The sequence below is a fragment of the Andrographis paniculata genome, unplaced genomic scaffold (assembly GCF_009805555.1).
Source record: "Andrographis paniculata isolate CXL003 unplaced genomic scaffold, ASM980555v1 Contig59END, whole genome shotgun sequence".
NCBI classification, from domain to species: Eukaryota; Viridiplantae; Streptophyta; class Magnoliopsida; order Lamiales; family Acanthaceae; genus Andrographis; species Andrographis paniculata.
In genome coordinates, this window is record NW_026137594.1 from 5,022,486 (window position 1) to 5,046,770 (window position 24,285).

Consider the following 24,285-nt stretch of genomic DNA (forward strand, 5'->3'; position numbering starts at 1 on the left):
TTAAACAATGAAAATAGTATTCTTAAATAAATTCAAGATGTCAATTTATAAAAATATACTTGTCATAATGTGAGGGGGCCACTAAGCTTTTTTCTTTTTACTCTAATAACTGCTAAACAGAGATTATGATATAGACATTTAAGACAAACGTTTCCCCAACTATACTTATCAGAAAGGTCAAGTTCTGCATATATGACAAGTAAATCAACCGGACCCTACTACCATCTGAATTCGGAATTATGCTACCCATAATCATCAATAACATAAATCCATGTGTCTAACTCTCTACTTTTTCTTTAGGACTATCATTATCAATTTGAAACTCATCACTCTTCAAATGATCTTCTAAAGTAGAGTGCAAAATCCACGGTCCATGCTTGAAATATTCTGGCCTAAGAGACAATTGTAACAAATTCATACAAATCTTTGAAGAGTGCTCTATAGTCTGTCGAGATGTGAGATCATTGACAATAGGTTTACCATCAATGGGTAACTGATATATCATAGCAATATCTTCTAATGTAACTGTTGTCTTACCAAATGTTAAATGGAATACATATGTTTCACGACGCCATCGCTCAACTAATGTTGTCAAAAGACTAGGATCATGTCTGACATGTCTAACCCTATATACTCCATAAAATCCAATACAATTTAATATATCAAGAACCCTAGGATGCATAATTCAGATATACTAGTCCAATATCTTTCCGGACAAACAAGACTAACTTATGATAAGTTAATTCACCATTCCATATATGCTCAGAACGGTGTGTAGAATGAAGATGAAATAGAGAATTGTTATTGGGGTCAGACAATCTCTCCCGATATGAAAACATCACAAAACATTGTCGACATTCCAAATTAAACATATCTACGTTAAAAAAATGTGGTTTTCACTTAGTATATGTATAAATATAAATAATGCTTATATTGAAATCCATATCTTATTATATTAAATCAAATATAAGCCCTTGAAAAAAAATATAAAATCCTAAATATTTTTAAAGCAATAAAAATTATATTAACTCAAGGTACTACTATTAGCAAAATGGTATAAATATAAATATAGCAATAAGAATATGCAAAATCAAAAAAATTAGAAAATATATATATACCAAAAAAAATTAAATATGATAAATAAAAATTCTGAAAATTACATCATTATACAATAAGAAATAGTAAAAATATAAAAAATTAAGATGATACCTTGTGAAGAAGATGCTAGCGAACAATCCGAATTGAAACAACTTTCAAAATTTTCCAACAATCCGAATTGAAACAACTTTCAAAATTTTCCAACAATCCGATAGAAAATTGGGATATAAAGAGATGTGCTAATTTTAGAGAAAAGAGAAGTGAAATTCGAATTGATTTACGATATTATATGAAAACGATCAATCCAAAACACAAAAAATTAGAACAATAATTTTATCAATTTCTACACTAATCTCTCCACCCACCAAACTCACCATATGTATTTTTCAAACCAACAAACAAACAAAATAGAACAACAGGACAAAAAATTTGAAAATCAATTACCAAGCCGTAAAGGAGCGGCACCAACGGCAGCGACAGTAGAGAATCGTAGAAAGAAAACGCGATGGAAAAAGGAGATTCAGGGCTTAGAGAATGATATTTATTCTTATTTTTAATAAACATATTTATAGTAGTTTTTAAAACTACTATACTTCATAATTTAAAAGTTTTAAAAACTTCTAAATTTTAAATGTTACGAGTTCTAAAAACTACTACAATATATTATATAGTAGTTTTGAAAACTTCTTTGAAGTCTAGAATTTTAAATAGCACTTTGACTTAAACAATTTTTTAAAAAAGTCGAACTTCAAGGTTTATATGAAAAACCAAAACCAAAACTTAAACTTCTATTCTTAAATTAGAGACAACTTGTATGCATAACTGTCTTTTTAGAGTAGTGGGCAACAAAATGCTAGCAAGTTATTCCCAAAAGTGCTACCAAAACTCAAATTTGTGATGAAAAATAATTCAGAAAGAGTCCAATCATTCCTCTTTGAAAATTGATACTTACCGGTTACCATACTAATCAAGGTATATGATGATTTGGTATGAGGACGTATCCACAAGAAAAATAGCCAACAAGAATTTAGGTTTAATTTACTGAGAATATCTTTAATTAATGTGACAATTGGAATACATTTCTCTTCCTAAAAATATTGATATTCAGTTTCTACTAAAAAATACATCACACACTTTTACTAAATTTTTACAAATAACTTCCCACTTCTTATTTTTTTCTCCTATTATCCTTGATATTTTTGAAAAAACAATATTGTCCTTATTTTTCTTCCCTAAAATTTCATTCCAATTGGGTTATAGTTAGCTCAAAATCAAACTATTTTCCATTGTTGATTTGTTTGTCAAATGAAGAAGTTGAAGCATTACCGGAGCTTTTGGCCACTGCTGAAATCCAACGGTTTGGTGTTGTCGATGCCAAGCCGGTAGAAGCCATCGGCCGCCAGAGTGGCTCAACTTCACCGTTGCCAAATTTCATCATCGATTGTGTCACCGTTCTTCATCATCACTTAAATTTTATTTTTCTGCTGAAAATTGTGACACAGACTGCATATATTAATTTAAAGGGAATGTATTTTTTTTTTAATAATTTTTAGATTTCATATTGTCTTTTTCTTTAATTTTTTTTCTTCTTAATTTCAATTTTAATTTGGTTATGTTTAGTTTGGACCCTTTGATTTATTTTGTTGTTTACTTGTGCAACTGTTTGTATTTTGATTATTTTTGTGGGATTATCAAGATAGCCTCTTATGTTTTGAGTTTTGGGATGATTTATAACTTTGGATTTAAAGTTTTCAAGTTTAAAGCGTAAGGTTTTAAGGTTTTTGACTTGTGATATGACCACAATATTCTTATAAATATGTAATTGAACATATGGCTACGTAATTTATATAATTGGATCGCAATGTACATATGTTACAAGACTAACCATATTAATTCCATTGGGTATATGGATATTAAATATGAAAATCTAATTGTCTTTAATATGTACACGCATAACTTTTTTGAGTTACAATTCGAGTTTACGAGTTATTAATAGAAGTATATGCTATGCATAATGTATACATAAGTATAAATTATTGATATATAAATATATATGGACACATCTTTAAAACTTGTATAATTTTTAATTTTTTAACGACATCTTGATTAGTATACTAACATACAATGTCAGTGAAATGCATTTATAATTACAACAGTTTAGCAAAACCAAACAACTCAATCACTGTTGCTAAATGGAAATATAGAGAATCTATGATATTGTCATAATATTATAAGAGATTACAATAAATTATAATTGATTTTTAATGATATTTGTATGTGATTATCAAAATGATTTATTATATTTTGAATTTTAGAATGGTTTAGAGTTTAATATATTGGGTTTAAAGTATTGGGTTTATTGCTTGGGGTTTAAGGTTTTCGATTTAGGGCTTTGGGCTTTCCAAATAAATAGACTAATGACAACATGATCTCTCATTGACTGTTGAATCATAGTTACATTAACTTTTTTAGTCCATATATATGAGTATATGTATGCTAAATATGATCATTTATATACTTTTCATAGGTATATATTGATCATATTTTATAATATATACTATATTAACAAGAAATGTTTTTGATGTTAGTGGGGATATGCAATATTATGTTAGATATTTATACAACATTTATGAAGGTATATGTCTTTCGATTTAGGTACATTGGTGTACAATATCTTGAATGTTTGAAACCTACATGATTCTTATATTTTCAATGTCATTTCGGCCAATGTATTATTACTTCTTAGTGACTTCCGTAAAGATACACTTACACCTAATAAAATACGAATGTGAAGTAATTACCCCATTGATCATTAATAAATAGATAGATGAATGGTCTAGTTAATAGTTTTTCCATGATATCCTAGGTTTACAAGGTTTTATTGAAGGATTAAATATATAGATATTAAAAAATTTATTATATGTGCACTCTACCGTAGTTCAGACACTTAATACATTGTTCATAACCTAAATTTGGCTATCTAAACAATATGTATTGTGCGGTTTTGGGTTTAGGATATATGTTTTAAGGCATTATGATCTTGGAATTTAGGACATTTATTTTATGAATAAAATACTTTTATTGTATGCATAAAAAAATCACACACTACTTATCTCTCAAAGCACCATCAAATTGACTTACATTACACAAACAATTTTATTAGTTCACAGAGGTGTATGTATAATAAATATAAGCATTTGCATACTTTTCATAGACATATCGATCACATTATGAAGCATGTACTATGTTAATAGAGGATTTTTTTTTTTTTTAATTATCAAAGAAGTATGAAAAAAATTATGTCAGACATGTATACAATATTTGTCGAGGTATATGTTCCTCGACTGCATAACAAATTGAGTCCTTATAACTTGTAGGATTCTTATATTTTCAACATCATCCTAACCAGTGTGCTAGAAACTACTTATGTCATGCACACGTACAAAAAGTGGCGAATTTGTCCTCCTACTCTTTTGTCCCCAACTAGCCTACTATCAATTATAAGAATATTTACATGTATTTGTTCAATATAAATCATATTCAATATTCTAAGCCGCCCTTTTTGGTGGTTCGAATTAAATTTAGGTTGCAATCTTTGAACAATATGCTTTTGTGTTATTGTACTCGAAAACCCAACCTTTGTGCAGGTATAACTCGGCTACCTCTCATATGACTTCCAAGTATTTTTCAGTCATTTATATTCAATTGCTTCATTTTATTGTAAAAATATGATATAGAGAATCTCGATGTGAGTCCTTTATATTATATTATTCATATATAGTTGAATCTTAAACAAGGATAAAAATATTCAGTCAAGAGTATATGGATCAATGATTCAATTTTAAATCGCAATAACATATATATCTAACTTGTCATTTAAAGTATATCAAACGAACATGGTATATAAAAAATATAATATATGTAAACATAAAAGAATTATAATGCATATATTCTTATGGATACACCGAGGAGTAAATACCCCCAACCACAACAATGTCATTTACAATTTATAGCATATAAAAATAACAAATATTTGAAACAATATTGCGATACAATGCTAAAGCAAACTCCGCCGGCACTAAATATTATACAAATCTGACATAGACACAAAAGAAAGAGATTGAAGCACACCATGAATTCAAAAATACAAAACTAAAATATCAACTTTATCAAAAATAAAAAATAAAAAATATAACTTTCTTATTGAAACTCCGTTTTGGAAAGATATTTTTTTTGACATTTTGAGCAGACTGCACACTTTTAATTTTTTTTATCTTCTAAGTTCATCTTTGATGCGAAAAAAAGTTCCAATGCAACGATAGCGATGGTTTTTTGGGTGACAGAATGTGACAATTGGTTGAAAGTGGGAGGAGAATAATGTTTTGAAGAAAAGAACTGATTGAGATTCTAAGATTGTGGATGTTTTTTTTTTGTGTTATATTTGTAGTTAATTAGTATATATATATATATATATATAAACTCAAATACATTATTTCAAAATTATATTTGTACAACAAGACATTTTAGAGTATATAGAAGAAGGTGAGTTTATATAAAATCAACAAGAATGCATAAAAGATTGTTACATTAACTCATTATTTTAAAGACAAAATGAGTAATAGAAAGTAATATGTAAACTTTATGGATAGTAGAGAGTAATATGTAAACTTCACGAAAAAGTAGAGAGTATAGTATCATCTAATAAATCGTAGACTAGTCTTAAATGTTTTTTTTAAAAAAAAAAACTAGTGGATCCTTATTTATTACTCTCACCATTCCACCATATTAATCTCGTTTGTTTTTGTAAGGATGAACAAAATGTCTAAAATCCAAATATCCGATCTGAACCATATCAAAAATTTAAACTTCGGTTCGGATTTTTAAAATTTTTGAATTGGTTCACATTGAAAATTGTAGAAATTTCAAATTTTTGAATAAGTATACTAAAATCGGATCCAATTCGAAATCCAAATTATAATATATTAATATTTTTTAAATATATATTTAATACTTTAATAAAAATAAAATTTTTATTTTAAACATATAAAAATCAAATTTATTAATTTCATATTATTATACTTATTATTATTTATTGCGTACATTTATTATTTTAATAAAATAATAAAAAATAAAATAAAATATAGAATATAATTATAAAATTCATTTGGCAATTGGCAATATGTACCAAAATAACAAGAAATTCCACTTAATCAATTCAAAGATTCAACGATTTCAAATTTGCCTAATTTATAATTCACAAACAAACTTTAATTTGTCTTTCTCGATTTTTGCTTTTCATTCCTCTCCGCCACCATCGTTCATTCTTCCGGTTCGATTAGGATGATCTATGTCTGGGATAGCTAAATCAAGTACTTACACTAGTAATGTCAAGGTATAATTTACAAAGAAAATGCATCAAGTATATATAAATATGTAGATCAAATCCTAGCACCCTGACCTAAAATAGGCCCAACAGTTGAAAATAGACTATGACCTAGCCCATATTGTCTGGATCGGGAGTGAGACCTCTGTACAGCTCATCAAAGTGGCAAACAAACCACGTCTAGTTCGAACTTAGCATCACAACACATCAATAAGTACATTGAAATATTGAATACAAATGAGTTTACATTGAATACTTTTGTGTTATTGTTTAATATGTTAGTTTAATTTTCATGCATGTTCTTTTATTTAATTTTTTTATTTGGTTCGCATTATTAGTCTTAACATCTCAACATATGATGCTAAGCTATATTTTTTTATTGTTGATTTTTTAGTAGAAAGTAAGCTTTTTACCTCCGGTGTATTCACCACCATAGATTGTTCGACGTCAATTTGTAATGTAAGTTTTTTTAATTTATTTATCTTCAAATATATCTGTTGCAATGAAATGAATTATTAACTCATTAAATCTTTTTGAAATTATTTTTTGTAGATGTTGAATAACATTAAAATCTTTGAATATACGTCTGAAAATACTCGTGCACCTGGATTATCAATTGAAAATACTACATATGATGACGATGAAGGTGGTGGAACTTCTCAACCTACCCAATTCCAATGTGAAAAGAGAAAAAACTATATAAAAAAGATTACATATTTGAGATAATTTTAAACATTTTATAAATAAAAATACAAAAAGAGAAAGCTTAAGTGTGTACATTATGGGAGAATATTTGGTGATAAATCTAAAAATGGGACCACCACACCTAATATTAACTCATTTGAAAAAATACAAAAGAAAACTAAGTATAGATCTTAAGCAATCACAATTGATTTTACCCTCCAAAAAAAGTTCATGTCTTACTATTTGAAGTTTTTTATCAAGAAGATGTTAAAAATGTAGTTCATGTGGTTATTGTTGACGAGTTGCATTTTAAGTTTGTCTAAAGAAAAAGGTTCCAATATTTTATGTCTAAGTAGCGGTTTGCAAAATTATCGATTTTTTCTAATTAAATTCAAAATTTTGAATACAGTAATATGTTCAATATTTAATATTTCAAAATTATTCCGAATTTAATTTTATTACTTTTGAATTCGGATTTACCGATTTCAAATTCAAATAATTATTTTATTTAATATTATATATACATATATTTTATTTTTTAAAAAATATAATTATTTTATAAAGGTAAACTGTTTTTTTAGTCCCGTAACTGGACCTCCTTATCATTTTAGTCATGTAAGTGGAGCCTGTCGCAAACTAGTCCCATAAGTGAAATATTTTCGCTGTTTTAGTCCTCCGGCGCCGGAGATGCCCGCGTGGCTCGCCGGAGGTGACGTGTCCGCCAGGTGTCGCTGACCTGCGGACACGTGGATTTTTTTATTTATTTTTTCATTTTTTTATTTTTTTTAAAACTTATTTTTAATTTATTTTAAATTTTATTTGTATTTTTTTTATTTGATCCAATAAATAAATCTACGTGTCCGCCATGTATCGCTGACCTGGCGGGACACCTGGCGGACACGTCACCTCCGGCGAGCTACGCGGGCGTCTCCGGTGCCGGAGAACTAAAACAGCGAAAAATTTTCACTTACAGGACTAGTTTGCGACAGGCTCCACTTACAGGACTAAAATGATAAAGGAGTCCAGTTACGGGACTAAAAAAACAGTTTACCCATTTTATAAATACGTTAATTACTATTACTTTTACTTGACATTCTAATATTTTTGCATTAACCTTGTTTTACTTTGAGGGATACATTGTAGTATTATATAATTATATTATTTTATATTATTTATTTTAATTAAATTACTGCTATAACATTTTAAATAAATTAATAAATGTAAATTATTATAATTCAAAATTATTATGTTTATATTGATTTTATCAATTCGATAAATACGAATTCAAATTAATTTTGAATTGGAAAATATGAATTTGAAATTGAATTTGGTCGGAATATTAAAAAAAAAAATTGAAAAAAAACCCGAATTCAAATATATATCCGACTTACTAATTTCAATTTTGATGCACACCCCTGTATCTAAGGCTTGTCATAAGTTTAATATTTCATCTAGATGGTTAGTTTCATGCGATTTCTTTAAATTGAATGAGGAAAAAAAAAAAACTTATTATGACATTGTTGAAATCTACAAATCAAATAGTATGTCTTATTATTGATACATGGACTTCTATTTAGAAAATGTATTTTATGTGTTTGACAGCTCATTATATTGATAATGGTTAGATTTTTTGGTCAAAAAATTATCAATTTTTGTCCAATTTCTAGTCATAAGGGTAGAGACATTGTTTAAGAAATTGAGAATTACTTGCATGATTGGAATATTGATAAAGTGTTCATTGTTACAGTTCATAAAAACTTATAACCATATGCACATGAGATGCATTTATTATATATTCAATTTGGTGGTGTCACATGGTTTGAAAAAAATTGAGTCCTCTGCGAAGAAAATTAGAAATATTGTTTAATTTGTCAGGCACTCAGGATCTAAATTGAACAAATTTAAAGAATATTGTAAATTAGAAAAGACATCAAGTAAGAGTTTAGATGTGCCTACCCAATGGAACTCACATACTTGATGTTGAAAGTATAATTGCATTTAAGAAAACCTTTTTTAGGCTTGATGTACTAAATCTAATGTATAAAATGGATCTTGAATCTAATAATGGGATACCAAGTAGTAATGATTGAATCAAGGAAAAAAGGATGATGAATTTTTTAAAGATTTTCTACAAGGTAACTTGTAAGACTTTTGGGTCTTCATATGTTACATCTAATTTGTTTCTTCGTGAGATTTATAAAGTACAAATTTTATTGAAGATTTTCGTAGAATGTAACAATGATGAATTAAGTAAAATGACCAAAACTATGAAAAGAAAATTTGGCAAGGGAGATCTAAATAAGATTAATAAGATAACATTAATGGATGTTATTGGTTCTCGATACAAGTTGAAATAGGTGAAACCTGCATTGTCAAATATGTATGATGTTGAGTTGGCTAAGTCAATTGTAAAAGAAGTTGAAAAGATGAATTGTATACTATGTATGGTGATCACAAACAATCAATTGTTAATGAAAAAAAATTATGAGTAAGAAAAAAAGAGAGTTTCCAAATGTTGGACTTGATGATAATAATACACTAAGGGATGCATTGAGAAATGTAGGATCTATATATTAAACTTTCACCTAAAAGAGTATGGTAGTGATATCTTTAAATTTCTTAAGGGATATACTGAAAATTGAGGACCAAAATTTGGTGTTTTAGATTTGAGGAAAATAATGAATATAAATATCCGATACTTTTTCAAGTAGCCCGTGATATTCTACCAGTGCTCGTCTCAATTGTAGCATTGGAGAGACATTTATCACTGGAGGACGAGTATTTGATCCATTTAGGAGCTCTTTAAGTCCTAAAGTTGAGTATCTCGTTTGTGCTCAATATTGGCTTCACAAATCTGCTCCTTTTAGTGTTGAGGAAATTCTTCAAAATGTCGGAAAAATAGAAAAAATTACTTTAATATTTAAAAATTTTTATGTGTTGTTTAAGTTTATTATTTTCAATTAATTGATTTCACTTTGTGTATATAAATTTATATATTTTTATATAGGTATGACAAATTTATTACTTCTACGTTCAACAATGATGCAACTGTATGAGAGACAACAATTTGTACACCTTTTGTGCTCTTGTAAGTTCAATTCAAATTTTATCCATCTATCTATCTATTTTTATGTTGTATGTTATTAATCTGTCATCCTCTATCTATCTGTCTGCATCATTCTATTTTAAATTTTATATGGTTTCGATCTTATGTTGTGGCACTGTTTGGTGGACTAGTTGTGTTGTAGTTACGCCCTGATAGTGGTCTTTCAGCTATTAGAGAGTTTGATCCAAGCTATATTACTGGTATAGTTTTGATTATTATGTATGCAATATTTTAATCTTAACCTAAAGGCATTATTGGAATATAATTTAATAATTAATACTTCTGCAGATATATTTTGTTGAAATTTCTAAATTGATATCATTATCATTGTCCTATTTGCAACCCTCTCTCCGGTGTAATGAATTTGATTTTGAAGCAAATGTTATTTGTTACCCTCGTCTCGAAACGTCTCGAATCGATGAAACCTCATATGACAAAGCACGAGTAAGGCCCATCCATATCGAGTGAGGCCCATCTACGTCGAACGAGGTCCAACAGTGTTGACTGAAATTCAATTGTGTAGAGGAAAGTCTAGCCATGTCGAGCGATGTTCAACAGTATTGAGCAATGTCCAACGGTGTCGAATGAATCCCACACGAGTTAAGCAGAAGTCCGGCAACGTCGACGGCAATCCAATACGTCAAAGAAAGACCTAATACTTCGCAACTCACGAGTTAGGGATTGTGGCTCAACGGCGAGCCTAAAAATGATATCCATCGTGCTTAATGGAATTAAAGCCCAATAAATTAGGTCAAAAGGAAAAGCAAATTTTATTGGATTTTTAGATAGAATTATGGAATTGCTTCTCCACAACTTTATACAAATATTATTTTTAGATAAATCATAATTGAGATAAATATTAATTAGTTGAACAAAATTAGGGATAATGCGGTTAGCTCAATCATTCCCTAAAATAGAATAATGACGCTGAAGTAGGATGACCATTTATCCCAAAAAGTCATGTACACCCTTTTTTTTAGGTAAAGTTATACTCTCTCTCTCTCATTGAAAGATTATCATTTTCTATTTTCGTTTGTCCCAAAACAATGTTACAATTTCCTAATTTAGTAATTGTACTACATACCTAATATAATAAATACCCTTTTAATTTACAATATATTACATAAATGTCATTACTTTTATATTACACCATACTAATAGGGGTATTTTTATCTTTTCTACTACAATTTAATATTATACTAATATTTAAAAATCTACGTGCAAAAAACAAATGCTACCCTTCCAATGGGACGGAGGGAGTATAACACTCCATTGTCTTTTAATAAAAATGCACAAAATACTTCATATTTTATTTATTGCGTGAAACGTTCTTGTTTTATATTAAAGTTTGCACAAAACACTTTCTTCGTCCAAAACTAATATTTTAAGAAAATTTGAATTTTTGGATTAGTTCGGATTTGAAAAAATTCGAACCTAAAATTTGAATGCTCACGTCTACTTTTGAGCATGCAGTTTAAAATGTATTATATTATATAGTTATTTCGTTTGATTTAATTTATGTAATATTTTTTAATATAACATTATTTTATTATTTTTTATTGGGTAAAGAAACATAAATATTGAAATAATATTTATTTGAATTTTTTTTATATTTAATATTTTATATATTGAAATTAATTTTATTTTTTTTATTTTTTTATTTTTTTTTATCAAATATACATTAATATTTCATTGGTCATTCACTTATGTGCTTAAATATTTATAAAAGTGGATAATAATTTTAATTATTTGTTTTTTATAGTAAAAAAATACAGAGAGAAGTGATGCAATTTTTGCCAAAAAATGGGAATATCTTTTATGATAATTTTTTAAAAAAACAATTGAACATAAATTTGAATAATAAAAAAATGCAAGATAACCAAGCAATTAAACTAATTTTAATAATTTAAAAGCAATCATTGCAATAAAAATAAGGTATAATTATAACATTTTTATTTTGACCAATATAAGTCAGTGGCAAACCTATTAAGAGGTTAGAGTGGGCTGCAGCCCACTTACCTGACCCCACCCAACCTTTACCTTATTTTATTAAATTTTTTTATTTTAAAAAAATATATATATAATCTATAAAAAATATTTAAAATAATAAAAATATCAAAGTGTTTGATTTTTTTAATAAGAAAGTGCATTAGTTTTTTTATTTTTTTTAAAAAAAAGATAATATATCAATATTTACTAATAAAAAAGATTGTCGTTTTTTATTTTTTTAGACTATATTTGATATAATAATTAACATTCAATATTAATATAAAAAAATAAATATAAATTTATTAAGTGGACGGCGCTGTTTAAAGCATGACGTCAACCTTTATTTATATCATATCAAACAACTATTAAAATTTAACAATTTATTATTAAAAAATCCAAACCAAAAAATTCAAACCCACATACAAACACACCCAAAAGTTTTACCCCTAAAAGTATTTTGTTAGACTTTATTCCATACAACAAAGATATAAATTGAATATAGTTATAAATATGATGACTATATATATATATATATTATTCTTTAGAAAATAAATTATATTTATATATAAAAAATATTATTCACTAATGGGTAGAAGAGTCATTCAACATACCCGTGTTATAGTCGTGCATGTTAGCTACTATGGGTAGAAGAGTATAGTTACATTATTTATTACTTTTATTATCTTTTTCCTTTTTATTATAAAAACTACTTGTCTTTTCATTACATCTAATAAAAAATACAGTTATAACGGACATTTCTAAATAATAGTTACCTTCAACAAAAAAATTTGAAATTTCAAAATTTGAAATTTGAAATTTAACAAAAATTATTTATAAATATATATGCTAATTTATTTCGAATAATTTTAATTATTAAAATAGTAAACTATATGTTTTAATATATTAAAATTTATATAGATTAATATTTAAAAATTAAAATATAATATTATATAAAAATGTTATTAGACAATAAAGATATATAAAAATAAATAAATTATTATGGATCTTATAAAAAATAATACTCTCTCCGTTCCATAACAAACTATCTATTTTTCTAATACCTTTACCACTTACAATATATTACACAAATGATATTACTTTTATATCACACAATAGTAATAAAGTTATTTTAGTCATCTCAATATAATACTAATATTTCTAAAATTTCGTCCAAAACACAAACTTATTCGTAGTTATGAGACGGAAGAAGTATATTAAATGTAATATATTGAATGTGATTACTATAACATATATAAAAAAATAATTTTAATATTGAGATATGATATGAATTAGACCAATAAAGCTTTAAATTTTAATTTAAGTGAGATCAAAATTGATAAAAATATTTTATTTAGATCAAAATTGTTGGTAATATATAATGAGAGAAAAATAATCTTTGCTGAGTGTATTACTCCCTCTTTCCTTTTTAAAAAGACTTTTAGATTTTATACTAGATTAAAAAATAATAGTATTTTATTGATTAATATTTTAATATTAGATTTTATAAAAAATAAAAAAATAAATAAATAAGTATTGTATAATAATATATTTATAATTTAAATAAAAATTAAAAATATCACCGTATAAAAAAAAAAAAAAAAAAAAAAAAAAAAAAAAAAAAAGTGATCATCTGAAATGAGAAAGAAAAGTGGAGTATATAAAGAAAATGTGACTTGAGGGATCATTAGAAAAACTCCCTTTATTATTCTGTTCGGCAAAATTTTGGGGCCTAACCCGGGGAACGGTGTTCGTTCGTGTCACCCGCATCCAGAGACGGTAGTGTTTTCTGTTTTCGTGGCTGCTCTCCTCTTCCCTTCTTTTGAATTACCTTACTTCCATTTTGAATTTCAGAGTGAGGGGACTGAGCTTTATTCGATCTAAACCGACTGTATTTCAAGCTCAACAATGGAGCGCCAGAATTCGGCAATGCTTTCAAGAGATCAGTTGCTTTTCCTTTTCGATCGTTTCGCATTCCTCACCTCGCAACCTGGTCATTATTTTTCAGTTTAATGATTTTTCTCCATGACTTTCAACTTAAAACCATTTTTGTTTCTTTATTTTATTTATTCTTTCTCTTCCGAGCTGACAACTGTTTCTGTTTTCGGCACTTTTGCAGAGGTGAAGAAACGGATTGCTGATGCCGTCAACGATAAGCACGTAAAATTTGTTTCTATTTTGCCACTTTAATTGATTGATTTTCTGAGTTCGGGTGAACTCGGCTTGTAAACTGTCACTGTTTCCTGCTATCTGTGGTGGAAAACAATATAAACACCCTCTCTTGAGGCACTGTATATTCATGTGAAGTTTTAGATTTTGTTGAAGTGCATTTGATAGTAACGCAGTAAATTCTAAAGGTAAGTTAGAATTGAATGTCTGAACTAGTCATTCCCTATGGTGTAAGGCTATTGATGTTTCTAGTTGATTGTTTGATTATTAACATCATAATTTTTTAAAATCCTTCTCAATCAGTTTGTCTCAGAGTGATTTGACAACAAATCATTCGTTTGTAACCACAAATACTAGTTTCTTCTATTCTATACTGGTGACAATTGAATTTCAATGAACCAGGAAGCTGTTGCTGTAACTACTGCAATCCAAGAAGAGATATTTCTGGAGATGGGAATTGGTAAGATTTTTAGGCTGAGACAATTCATTGCTCATTGGTTATGTCATTTCATATTTTGCAGCATATTTTGGTAAACTGGCATTTGATGCCTACAGAGTGTCTAGCCCTTGGGTTGTTACACATTTAGGCTAAATTAATTGCTTAGACCGTTTCTGTTCCTTTTGGATTTTTTTTTTTTTTTTTTTTTTTTTCATACAGTGGAGAAAGCTACATACTATAAACAATTTTAATGGGTGGGCCTAAATTGGTTGGATGGTATTTGGAAACATCATTCAATGGTTTCATATAGTGGTTGACACTAACTACAGTCTTTGTATGTAAGCTTCTACGGTGGTGTGGATTCATTAAAAGCTGCAGTAATATGTCGTTAAGTTAAATCTGTATGCAATGCTCATTTGTTTTTTGCATTTTTGTAACGTTGATGATTGACTACACATCTCTATTTCAGATGCACAGTTTGGCCTTGCTTGCCTGGGAAAAGTTAACCTTGCTTATGAACACGACCAGGATTTGATGATTCAATTTTATGGTTTTGTAGCAAAGTAAGTTATATACTTTCAGCAGTTTAATGCTAATGTTAATTGAAATAATTTTTTTTTTTTTTTTTTTTTTGCTGCATAGAATTCACATTCCATGTTAATTGATAATTGTTTTTGTTGCATAGTTGGTTCAATTTTCGGGAATCCGGAGAAATTCTATGAAGTGTCTTATTTCAGTTTTCTGGAGATTCTGGCAAACTCTATGATGCTTAGCCATCAATCTTTTGGTCAAAACATGGGCTTTATCTTAGTAATTCTTTTGATGTGTAAAAAAACACTTTCCCTTTGGAGATAAAGATTGATAGCTATATGTAGGTTATGCATAACCTACCTTTTTTCTTTTGTTCTTTTCAATTGCAATGTTGTTTACTTTGCTTGGCATTTTCACAAGACATGTAAAGATTTCAACAGCATTCTCCTAAACTGAGCTGATTCACTAGACATAAATTACGTCATTTTATTTGACATGAAAGAGAGGAGTTAGCTTGTGAGGAGGCAGAGCTCGGGCCTGAAAAATTTGCTGAAAGAATGGAAATGCAACATAATTTACACGAGCAGGTATGTGTTCCATAAACCCCTTTATATGTGCTGTGATAGCAATGAATAAGTTGAACCTGACTTACTTACAGCAACTGGAGATGCTGAAACACATGCGTAATTTCAACTTGGATGATCAGTCTGCAATCCTTGAGAAGGTAAGGTGCCCCTGTTAAATTAGTTTGCATTTTGTTTCACAGCTATAAGAGTGGCGTCCCACAGTTTCTCTCTCTATTGCTACAACATCTTCTTTGTTTGTACATGGAGATGGCCATAACTCAATTCACATTATCTTGTCACTCATTGTTTCTACAATCATAACGTCAGTAATCATCCCCCCGAAAATCCATACAATTGAATGATTGGTGGTGCACTTCGCCACTTCCCTAAAAGTAATTAGCTGGTTTTATGGTGGTGCAGATACAGCAACAGATTGAGAAGGCAAACTTTGAACCTGAGGCATCCCTTTTGTCAGTTGAGCAGATCCAGGACATTGTTAGAAGAAGAGTTTCGCCTGTATTTCAGCCCCGATGACAATAGCGTCATGGTTGATGGATTCTACTTGAAAAACCTTCTTCCTTCATTATTTGTAAGCCGGTTGTTGCTGCTTGGCATACATACAATATGTAAGCATGGATTAATGGGATGAATCATGTTTGTCGGCAATTATGAAAAATGCTCAAAATGGTGAGTGTGAATTGTCCTTAATACTTTCTAACAATCGTTCTCATGATTTATTTGTTTTATTGTTTATACCTTATTATCTCAAAAGGTGGAGATGGCCGAGTTGGTCTAAGGCGCCAGATTAAGGTTCTGGTCCGAAAGGGCGTGGGTTCAAATCCCACTCTCCACATAAATTTTGGTTTTTTCTATATTTTTATTGTTCTGTTTTTTGCGTCGCCCAATCCTATTCAGACATCTCTGGAATGTTCCTTCCAACTCAGGTTTAGCTTAATTTGTCAGCAATGATACACAAAAATGATTTAATAAAATAATTTTTGAACCGACGAATCCAAGAAATTTAAAAGATAATATATTCTTGCATCATAAATCTCGACTTTGCTTTTTGACTTGTGTAAAACGCAAGGCAGACGCAGAGGCGAAGTCGGATAGATAGAGATATCAATTATCAAATCGAAACCCAAATTCCGAGGGCGCACTCAATGGATCCCGACGCCGTGGCAAAGGCATTCGTCGACCACTACTACTCCACTTTTGATGCTAATCGGGCCGGGCTTGCGAGCCTGTATCAGGAGGGCTCTATGCTCACCTTCGAGGGCGAGAAGATCTTGGGATCCCAGAATATCGTCACAAAGCTCACAAACTTGCCTTTTCAGCAGTGCCAGCATCGGATCACCACCGTTGATTGCCAGCCATCTGGCCCCGCTGGCGGAATGCTTGTTTTTGTGTCCGGTAATCTCCAGCTTGGGGGCGAGCAGCACGCCCTCAAGTTCAGTCAGGTATTGCTTCCGATTCCTCTTAAATCGCATGCCTGATTAGGGTGTGGAATTACAGATTCGTATTGATATGATCATTATTCAGTTTATTTTGTTACTTTCTATTTTGTTTGATCAATTGGACTTATTCTCTTGATTTTATTTGGTTTTGGTTTGGCATTCCTGCGAGGAATTTCATTTTGTTTGAAATTTATGATGTGTAGATGTTATTAAAAAGTGTTGGGGTTCATTTTATTTTATATACGTGTCGTTCTGATAGAAAGAAGGTGTGGTAGTGCTTGTTGATGTGTGCTACTCTGCCCGAGAGGGTAATTGCATGTCCCTGTTTAGGTGAACCTATTGATTAATGACTGACTTACTATATACAACAAAACTCAAAACTCGAAAGGACTGTTTTGAGTGTTGATATATGTTATAGCATCACTCTGTTTATCTTACTACTTATACTGGATGTTGCCACTTTTTTGTTTTTTTCTAGTGTTTCTATATATATGAAAATAGGATTGTCTTCCATGAAAAGGTGTGGAAAGGACTTGTGAATTGCCATGATTTGTATAATTTAAATTCCCATGGAATGACATATAGGGTTTTGAAAAGATTCAATGATTTCAATTTCTACTTATTATTGGAAGACGGACCTGATGTTGGGATTCATCTCAGTTAGATGTTTGCATTTGTATGCTTTTTACTTTTTCGTTTCTGAAGCTGTAAATATGAAAGAAACCTTTGCACGATAGTTTTGTGGAGTAGTGTCTTTAGAAGTAGGGTGCTGCACTAATGTGTATTTTGCTTATATTTTTGTGGTTTTCTCATGTTAACGTGAGATTTGAGCGGTTAATGGGGCACAGCATGATTTAAATGTTATATTGGTGGAAGTATCATAATCTTGTGTGGTTTTTCCAAAATAATCCCCATCTATCTGGTGCAAGTTCTGTTTAAGAATGTGCTCAAGTGGTTGAGCTATCCCCTTCACATCCTCAAGGGATGTGGTGAACAATAACTTGTGTGCAGCGTAATCCGTCTGTTAAAAGACAATGTGTTCTTATTATACTGATGTGATTCCTTCTTCAGTTGGTGGTGGTTTCGATCTTACTTGTGGCAGGTTCACGGTAGTTACAATTTGGCCAGCAAGTTAGATTGATTTATAAGTACAGTATACCACCACCTTCAAATTTCAAACATTGTTTTAACCATGCTTAATCAATTGCAATGACATCTCCTGTGTGCCAAGCATGCATCCTTCTAGACGTCTTTGTGGCATGTGGAATTTTGATGATCTTTACCCTGAGTGGTCATGCTTTGGCTGGTGGAGATGAATTATGCTGTTTGTGGTTGGGAATTGAAGTTTTTGATTCAAAATGGTTTTGATTATCAGTAGAGTCCGAATCTGCAGGCAATCAACACTTATTTGTTTCATTTTTAGTTGAAATGCTCTTTTAACAATGAATGTTGAATTCACAATGATTTCACCCGCACTAGCTAGGTATATTTACGGTCTGTTTGGGGGGTTTGGATTTTGAGTTGGGATTTGAATAGTAAAAATTTTGAATTTGAATAGTTGTATGATGTAATGTAAATGGGTGTTGATGTGATGTTTTGAATGTAAAATTGATTTTTAGTATAATATAAAAAATGAAAAATAGGTGTTTGATTTGATGTTTTTGGGAGAAAAATGGGATGAATAGTGTATTTAAAATCCAATCCTCCAAACAAACACACCTTTTTTCTGTCCATGTACTTAACATTGTTATTGGAACAGGCCTGTATATCGAACAACTAAGTCCTAAATGTTTATTTTGATCAGAAAATATTGTTGTTTAGGAGATTGAGTGTTGTTTATTATTACTGATTTTTGAGATATGATGATGCTCTACTTTATTCCTGGAATTATCCACTGATTCTGACCTTTAGCAGCTGTTGTTGTTACCTTGTTGGTCATAGATGTTCCATTTGATGCCGATTCCTCAAGGAAGCTTCTATGTGCTGAACGACATATTCCGTTTGAATTATGCCTGATGATGATGAACATGAGGATATGGGAGTGATGGGAGCTGAAACAATCAACAACTACACTCTCCCTACCCTATCTCTCTACCATTAAACCCTCTGTATTCCCAAGTTGCTTTCTTTAATGGATTAAACGAAATCCATGTGTTTCCAAGCTCTTTTTTTTTTTTTTTTTTATTTTAATTATCGTCTTGCATATTTGCTGGCTGGCACTGGTTGCATCAAAGCATGTGTTCCCAAAGTGAATTCTTTGAAAGATTTGCTATCATGTTCGTGTACCTAAATTGCTTTGTGTTATTATCATGTATGTTCCGTTCCAAGCACAGAGTTGGTATAAAGCTACTAGAGAGCAGTTTATGCATTCTAGAACCAGTAATGTTTCCTTTATTTAAATAAATATATATATATATTGATTGAATTTTTGTCATAATTGCACACAGACACAGGTAACATTAAACTCCAGTCTCCTTTGAACTCAATGATGACCATATGATATGCCTTGTGCCTAGATTTGACTAAAAGTTAACCTGTACTATTTACATGCTGGTTCATTACTTTGGATGACTGGTGTTGGGTTGCTAAAAAGTTCGTTTGTTTATTATTTTTGCCCAATTCTGAAAATACAATGGGTTTACTTATATGAAACACTTGAAGCATTGGGACTCTGCAAAATATGAGTTTGAACTCATGAGATGGCAAAATCTAAAGGTTACAGCATTTGAACCCATGAGGTAGCAAAATTTGTAAATGTCAAACTTTGAATTTATGACCTAATTCATCTCTTACAGAATAAAACAATATTTTATTTATACAATTCTTGGTATCCACATACAAATATATATAAAGTAAACATACAATAGTATTTATTTTTTATTATTTGAATTCTACTTTGAAAAATGATAAGCCGTTTATTTTTTATAAAATATTGTTTGGCATTATTTTAATAAAAAAATTCAAACTAACAAATTTACGTAAAGATAGAAAAGAATGTTTTTTTTAGAATAAAATAGATATTCAATAAAAACTTTATTATAGATTGTAATGCTAAAAGTAAATTTTTAAGTAAGTAAATAAAGCTTTAATAATTATTTAAGAAAGGAATAAATAATAGTGAGGAGGCAAGGCAAGCATTACCAATGTGCGAAAAACCACAGAATTTGGATTTGCCGCAGCCGAAGCAACCGACTAAACCCTCTGACGTACTTACTGCTCAACCCATCTGATCTTATTAGCTCGTGCCAATGCCGTGAATCTCAAATCGCTTCCACATCAGGTAAACATCACCTTTTTTTCATCTCTCTCTGCACCATATCTATCTATCTATCTATAAATTGGCACCACCAGGTCAGGCTCAGCTGCGCACCGCCACTGTAGACGGAGAGAAAAGATGGCGGATTGGGGGCCGGTGTTCGTTGCGGTGGTGCTGTTTGTGCTGCTGACGCCGGGTCTGCTCATTCAGCTACCGGGGCGCAACCGCTTCGTTGAGTTCGGGAACTTCCAGACGAGTGGCCTTTCGATTCTGGTTCACGCCATTCTTTATTTTGCTCTCATCTGTATATTCCTTTTAGCAATCGGTGTTCATGTGTACCTTGGCTGAACCTGAACCTCAACCGCTTGCTTTCTCATTTCAATTTACTTACTTTTTCTTAATGTATTGAGTTCGAAATTTGTTTCTCCGCACTGCAGATGCTGCAATTGTAGTTTGTGAGGTGATTTGTTGTGGTTAAATTTCTTCCATAAGCCCGGTTAGATTTACTGTGAATTGGTGTTCCGAGTCCAGACTGCTAGATTTGCAATTCATATCATTTACGCACACATTTGTTGTTTTTGTTACTTGATGCTCAATTCATTTAATCTAAGCAACAATTGAAACCTGAATAAAGGAGGATCTCTTTTGGCTCAAAATCAAATAGCAATCTGTCTGTCTTATATCAATCCGTATTTACATTTCCCGAAAGCAACAACAGTTTCAGGGATTTCTACTTCCATTTTGAGCAGAGCAGTAAGATGGATTGGATTATACATTATTATTCATAGAGTAGAGATGTTGTAACTTGTGCGTCCGTATCCTGATTGTAATTGCAAAGAAAGCTCTGCTATAGGTTGAACGAACGTCTTGTGATCAGCAAAAGAAGAAAGATTGATTCTTGAAGGGAGTTGAGAATCGAGAGAGTATAGTGTTAGTATAGCAATCATCAGCCTCAACCAACAAGTCATTATCAATTACGGTTTGCTTGTGGGCCTGATCTGATCTGATTGATGAACTTGTGCAAAACACCAAGACATCTTTCTTAGTTTTTTGGCTTCTATTTCATATAAAGATTCAGTCCAAAACAGGAAAGAACCCTCCCCTCCCTTCCCGAGGGCCATGTCTCAGTCTCCTATCATAATCATGTATGCGGGCTTCCTTTCCTAATCTAATCCTAATCCTGCCTGAATCCACCATGGATCCAAATCTTCATCACCATGTTCAATGCCATCCATTGAGTGTGTAAATTAAAATAGCAAAGAAGGGAAAGAATAGTATCATTAGGATCAGATGATTCTAAAATGCAACCGACTCACAATGTCCTTATCCTTCTCTTCCTCCACATGCATTAAATGCACTTTCCCAATTTCCACCCTCCCACTCCCCCTTCCTTTTTCTTTTTTGTGTGACGGGATAAAAGCTTTTTTCTTTATGTTTTTTAGTCCCTTTCCCATTTCCTTTCCCTATACGCCTTTACCTCCCAAATTTCTAGAATCCTTTCTTTCTTTCTAGCATTTCTGCAAGCACCGGTTCGTTGGACTTCTACATACATACATACATACTGATGCTATGGCGGACTGGGGCCCGGTGCTTATCGGAGTGGTGCTCTTCGTTCTCTTGCAGCCAGGCTTGCTATTTCAGATCCCTGGGAACAACAGGCAGGTCGAGTTTGGGAGCATGAAGACCAATGGCAAGGCAATCGCCATCCACACCCTCATCTTCTTCGCTCTCTATGCTATTTTGATCCTCGCCGTCCAAATCCACATCTATACTGGCTGATGATTGGGATCCAACTCTACTCTACTCTACTCATTGTGTTGTAGCTTATAAACTGCGATGGCATTTCAGTTTCCGAACTTCCCTTTTTGCTTCATTTACTGGGTTCTAATTTAGCCCTAGTTTCTGTATTCCATGGGTATCTTCTGTTTATGAAAGAAATTTGTTAAAAGTTTTTTATTTTTCTGCCTTTGATGCTTTCTGTGCCTCGCGTTTCTTCCAAGCTATTGTTGCTTTCAACTTCTACATCAACAACTACAGCCTGTATTTCATTGATCGAGGTGTTCAATATATAAAATAGCAATAATCGCCATTTGAAGTTGAAATTACAAGCTCCATGGTGATGAATGATATTTACTGATTTTCTTAGAAAAGATTCACTTGCGATCCCTTTTGATCATATTGGATTATTCTTTCGTAGCATACTAATGGCAGAAAGATTTTTGATCATGAGATTGGATTGGATTGTCAATTTCCCTTTTTTATTGTAAGCACAAATTGATATTACTACAAATTGCAGAGAGAACGAACAGTTGATACATAGGGTATAACTTTAGAAATAAGTCGAACCAAATATTTGATCTATTTCAAAGCTGGGTAGTGAATCCAATGCCCTAATTGCAAATACAGAATATGCAGAGAAGCAGAATGGATGCATGTATTATCCTATTAGCCATCTCAAGGTGCAATCCAGAATTGACTGACAGACACGATGACAGGTGAAGAAGAACACATTCCCAATGTATGTAAAGAAAACAAGAAAAAGAAGAGAAAGTATCAGTTCAAGTGTGAAGGCAGTACAGTAGATACATCGTCTAAGGAACAGAGAGAATCAGGTAGTAAAAGGAAGGAAGGAAGGGAGTTTTGGTTGCTTAAAAACATTTAGCTAGCCAGCATGTATATGAATTCCAATGGCAACAATCAAGATGGTGTAAATACAAAAGTACAAAACTGCATGCACCAAGATGGAGATGCCACTGGTGTACATGTTGCCGAATTCGATCACCCTCGTCCTGGCCGGCAACTGGAACAGAAGACCCGGCGAGAGGAGGATAAACGTCACCACCGCAACGACGACGGGTCCCCAGTCGGCACTCATTCTCTGTGTTGACTGCTATCCCTCTCCCTACCAAACCAAAATTAAAATTCCTCGTAGCTTTGCAATAAACCCAAGACAAAAGTATGTATGTATGTATGTATGCGATTGCGGAGTGCGTGTTCATAAGTAGGCAAGGCAAAAGGCAAATGTGGTGGTGGTGTGTTGATTGGGATTGGTGTTTCTTAATGAAGAAGGGTGTGCTACTGGAGATGCTAAACTTGGTTGGTGTACGTAGAAAAGACACCAGGGAATGGTAGGATTCAAAAGGGGGGAAAGTATATTATGATCATCCATGGCTAGCTAATGGAATTGCTTTACGACACAATCACAACTTTTAGTGCACAAGACAAGCTTCCATTTCTAAAAGCATGTAATCATGGACTGTTGGTTTCTTTAGATTTCTGGTTTATATGTATTTGTGGTGGTGGATCTGAGTAAGAAGGCATGAGCTTGAGCATTATTTAATTAAGAAAGTTCTTGGCCTGGCAAAAGGGATGGTTGGTGATGTTAGGAAAGGGCTCGAGAAAAGTTTGTAGACGCAGAAGGCACACAGGCAATAATAATAATAATAATAATAATCAATAGAGAACAACCCAAATGGATTCGCTTTGCTTTGCTTCCTGCCCCTCTTGCTTTTGGTTTTCCAAATGGATTGATTCTATGCGTAAGTACAATACAATCTCAAACAACCCAATTAATAATCAATTCAATTCCTTCAATTTTCTCATCCGGTTA

At 31.2% G+C, this 24,285-nt stretch overlaps 4 protein-coding genes and 1 non-coding gene across 7 annotated transcripts; 4 read left to right on the plus strand and 1 right to left on the minus strand.

Moving 5' to 3' along the window:
• The first annotated feature begins 13,934 nt into the window (after positions 1-13,934).
• On the plus strand, positions 13,935-16,708 carry LOC127257850 (uncharacterized). The gene is made up of 8 exons (XM_051284342.1): positions 13,935-14,036; positions 14,112-14,250; positions 14,377-14,417; positions 14,829-14,886; positions 15,335-15,428; positions 15,899-15,983; positions 16,055-16,120; positions 16,383-16,708. The coding sequence occupies exons 2-8, from the start codon at positions 14,166-14,168 to the stop codon at positions 16,494-16,496; spliced, it is 543 nt and encodes a 180-aa protein (XP_051140299.1). The 5' UTR covers positions 13,935-14,036; positions 14,112-14,165; the 3' UTR covers positions 16,497-16,708.
• Positions 16,709-16,734: 26 nt separating this feature from the next.
• Positions 16,735-16,815, plus strand: TRNAL-AAG (transfer RNA leucine (anticodon AAG)). Its single transcript has one exon. It is a non-coding gene; the product is annotated as a tRNA-Leu (tRNA).
• Positions 16,816-16,978: 163 nt separating this feature from the next.
• On the plus strand, positions 16,979-19,813 carry LOC127258401 (nuclear transport factor 2B-like). 2 transcript variants are annotated; one of them, XM_051285231.1, is made up of 2 exons: positions 16,979-17,422; positions 19,334-19,813. In XM_051285231.1, the coding sequence occupies exons 1-2, from the start codon at positions 17,126-17,128 to the stop codon at positions 19,358-19,360; spliced, it is 324 nt and encodes a 107-aa protein (XP_051141188.1). In that variant the 5' UTR covers positions 16,979-17,125; the 3' UTR covers positions 19,361-19,813. The 2 variants fall into 2 exon arrangements, with proteins under 2 accessions (XP_051141188.1, XP_051141187.1); XM_051285230.1 differs by having other exon boundaries at positions 16,994-17,422; positions 19,361-19,813.
• Positions 19,814-20,540: 727 nt separating this feature from the next.
• Positions 20,541-22,631, plus strand: LOC127258433 (uncharacterized). Of its 2 annotated transcripts, XM_051285270.1 has the most exons (4): positions 20,541-20,699; positions 20,771-21,008; positions 21,215-21,227; positions 22,234-22,631. In XM_051285270.1, exons 2-4 carry the CDS (start codon positions 20,814-20,816, stop codon positions 22,452-22,454), a joined length of 429 nt encoding a protein of 142 aa, XP_051141227.1. In that variant the 5' UTR covers positions 20,541-20,699; positions 20,771-20,813; the 3' UTR covers positions 22,455-22,631. The 2 variants fall into 2 exon arrangements, with proteins under 2 accessions (XP_051141227.1, XP_051141226.1); XM_051285269.1 differs by lacking the exons at positions 21,215-21,227; positions 22,234-22,631 and having other exon boundaries at positions 20,552-20,699; positions 20,776-21,175.
• Positions 22,632-23,211: 580 nt separating this feature from the next.
• LOC127258432 (uncharacterized) lies at positions 23,212-24,005 on the minus strand. Its single transcript, XM_051285268.1, has one exon. The coding sequence runs from the start codon at positions 23,548-23,550 to the stop codon at positions 23,338-23,340; it is 213 nt and encodes a 70-aa protein (XP_051141225.1). The 5' UTR covers positions 23,551-24,005; the 3' UTR covers positions 23,212-23,337.
• Between the last annotated feature and the right edge of the window lie 280 nt (positions 24,006-24,285).

Bases quoted from the DNA above. Each gene is read 5' to 3' on its own strand.
- LOC127258432 (XM_051285268.1), bottom strand. From the start codon at position 23,550: ATGAGTGCCGACTGGGGACCCGTCGTCGTTGCGGTGGTGACGTTTATC.
- LOC127258433 (XM_051285270.1), top strand. From the start codon at position 20,814: ATGGCGGATTGGGGGCCGGTGTTCGTTGCGGTGGTGCTGTTTGTGCTG.
- LOC127257850 (XM_051284342.1), top strand. From the start codon at position 14,166: ATGGAGCGCCAGAATTCGGCAATGCTTTCAAGAGATCAGTTGCTTTTC. The intron at 15,984-16,054 runs GTATGTGTTCCA...ACTTACTTACAG, and splicing joins AACATAATTTACACGAGCAG to CAACTGGAGATGCTGAAACA. The intron at 16,121-16,382 runs GTAAGGTGCCCC...ATGGTGGTGCAG, and splicing joins AGTCTGCAATCCTTGAGAAG to ATACAGCAACAGATTGAGAA.
- LOC127258401 (XM_051285230.1), top strand. From the start codon at position 17,126: ATGGATCCCGACGCCGTGGCAAAGGCATTCGTCGACCACTACTACTCC. The intron at 17,423-19,360 runs GTATTGCTTCCG...TGTTGGTCATAG, and splicing joins ACGCCCTCAAGTTCAGTCAG to ATGTTCCATTTGATGCCGAT.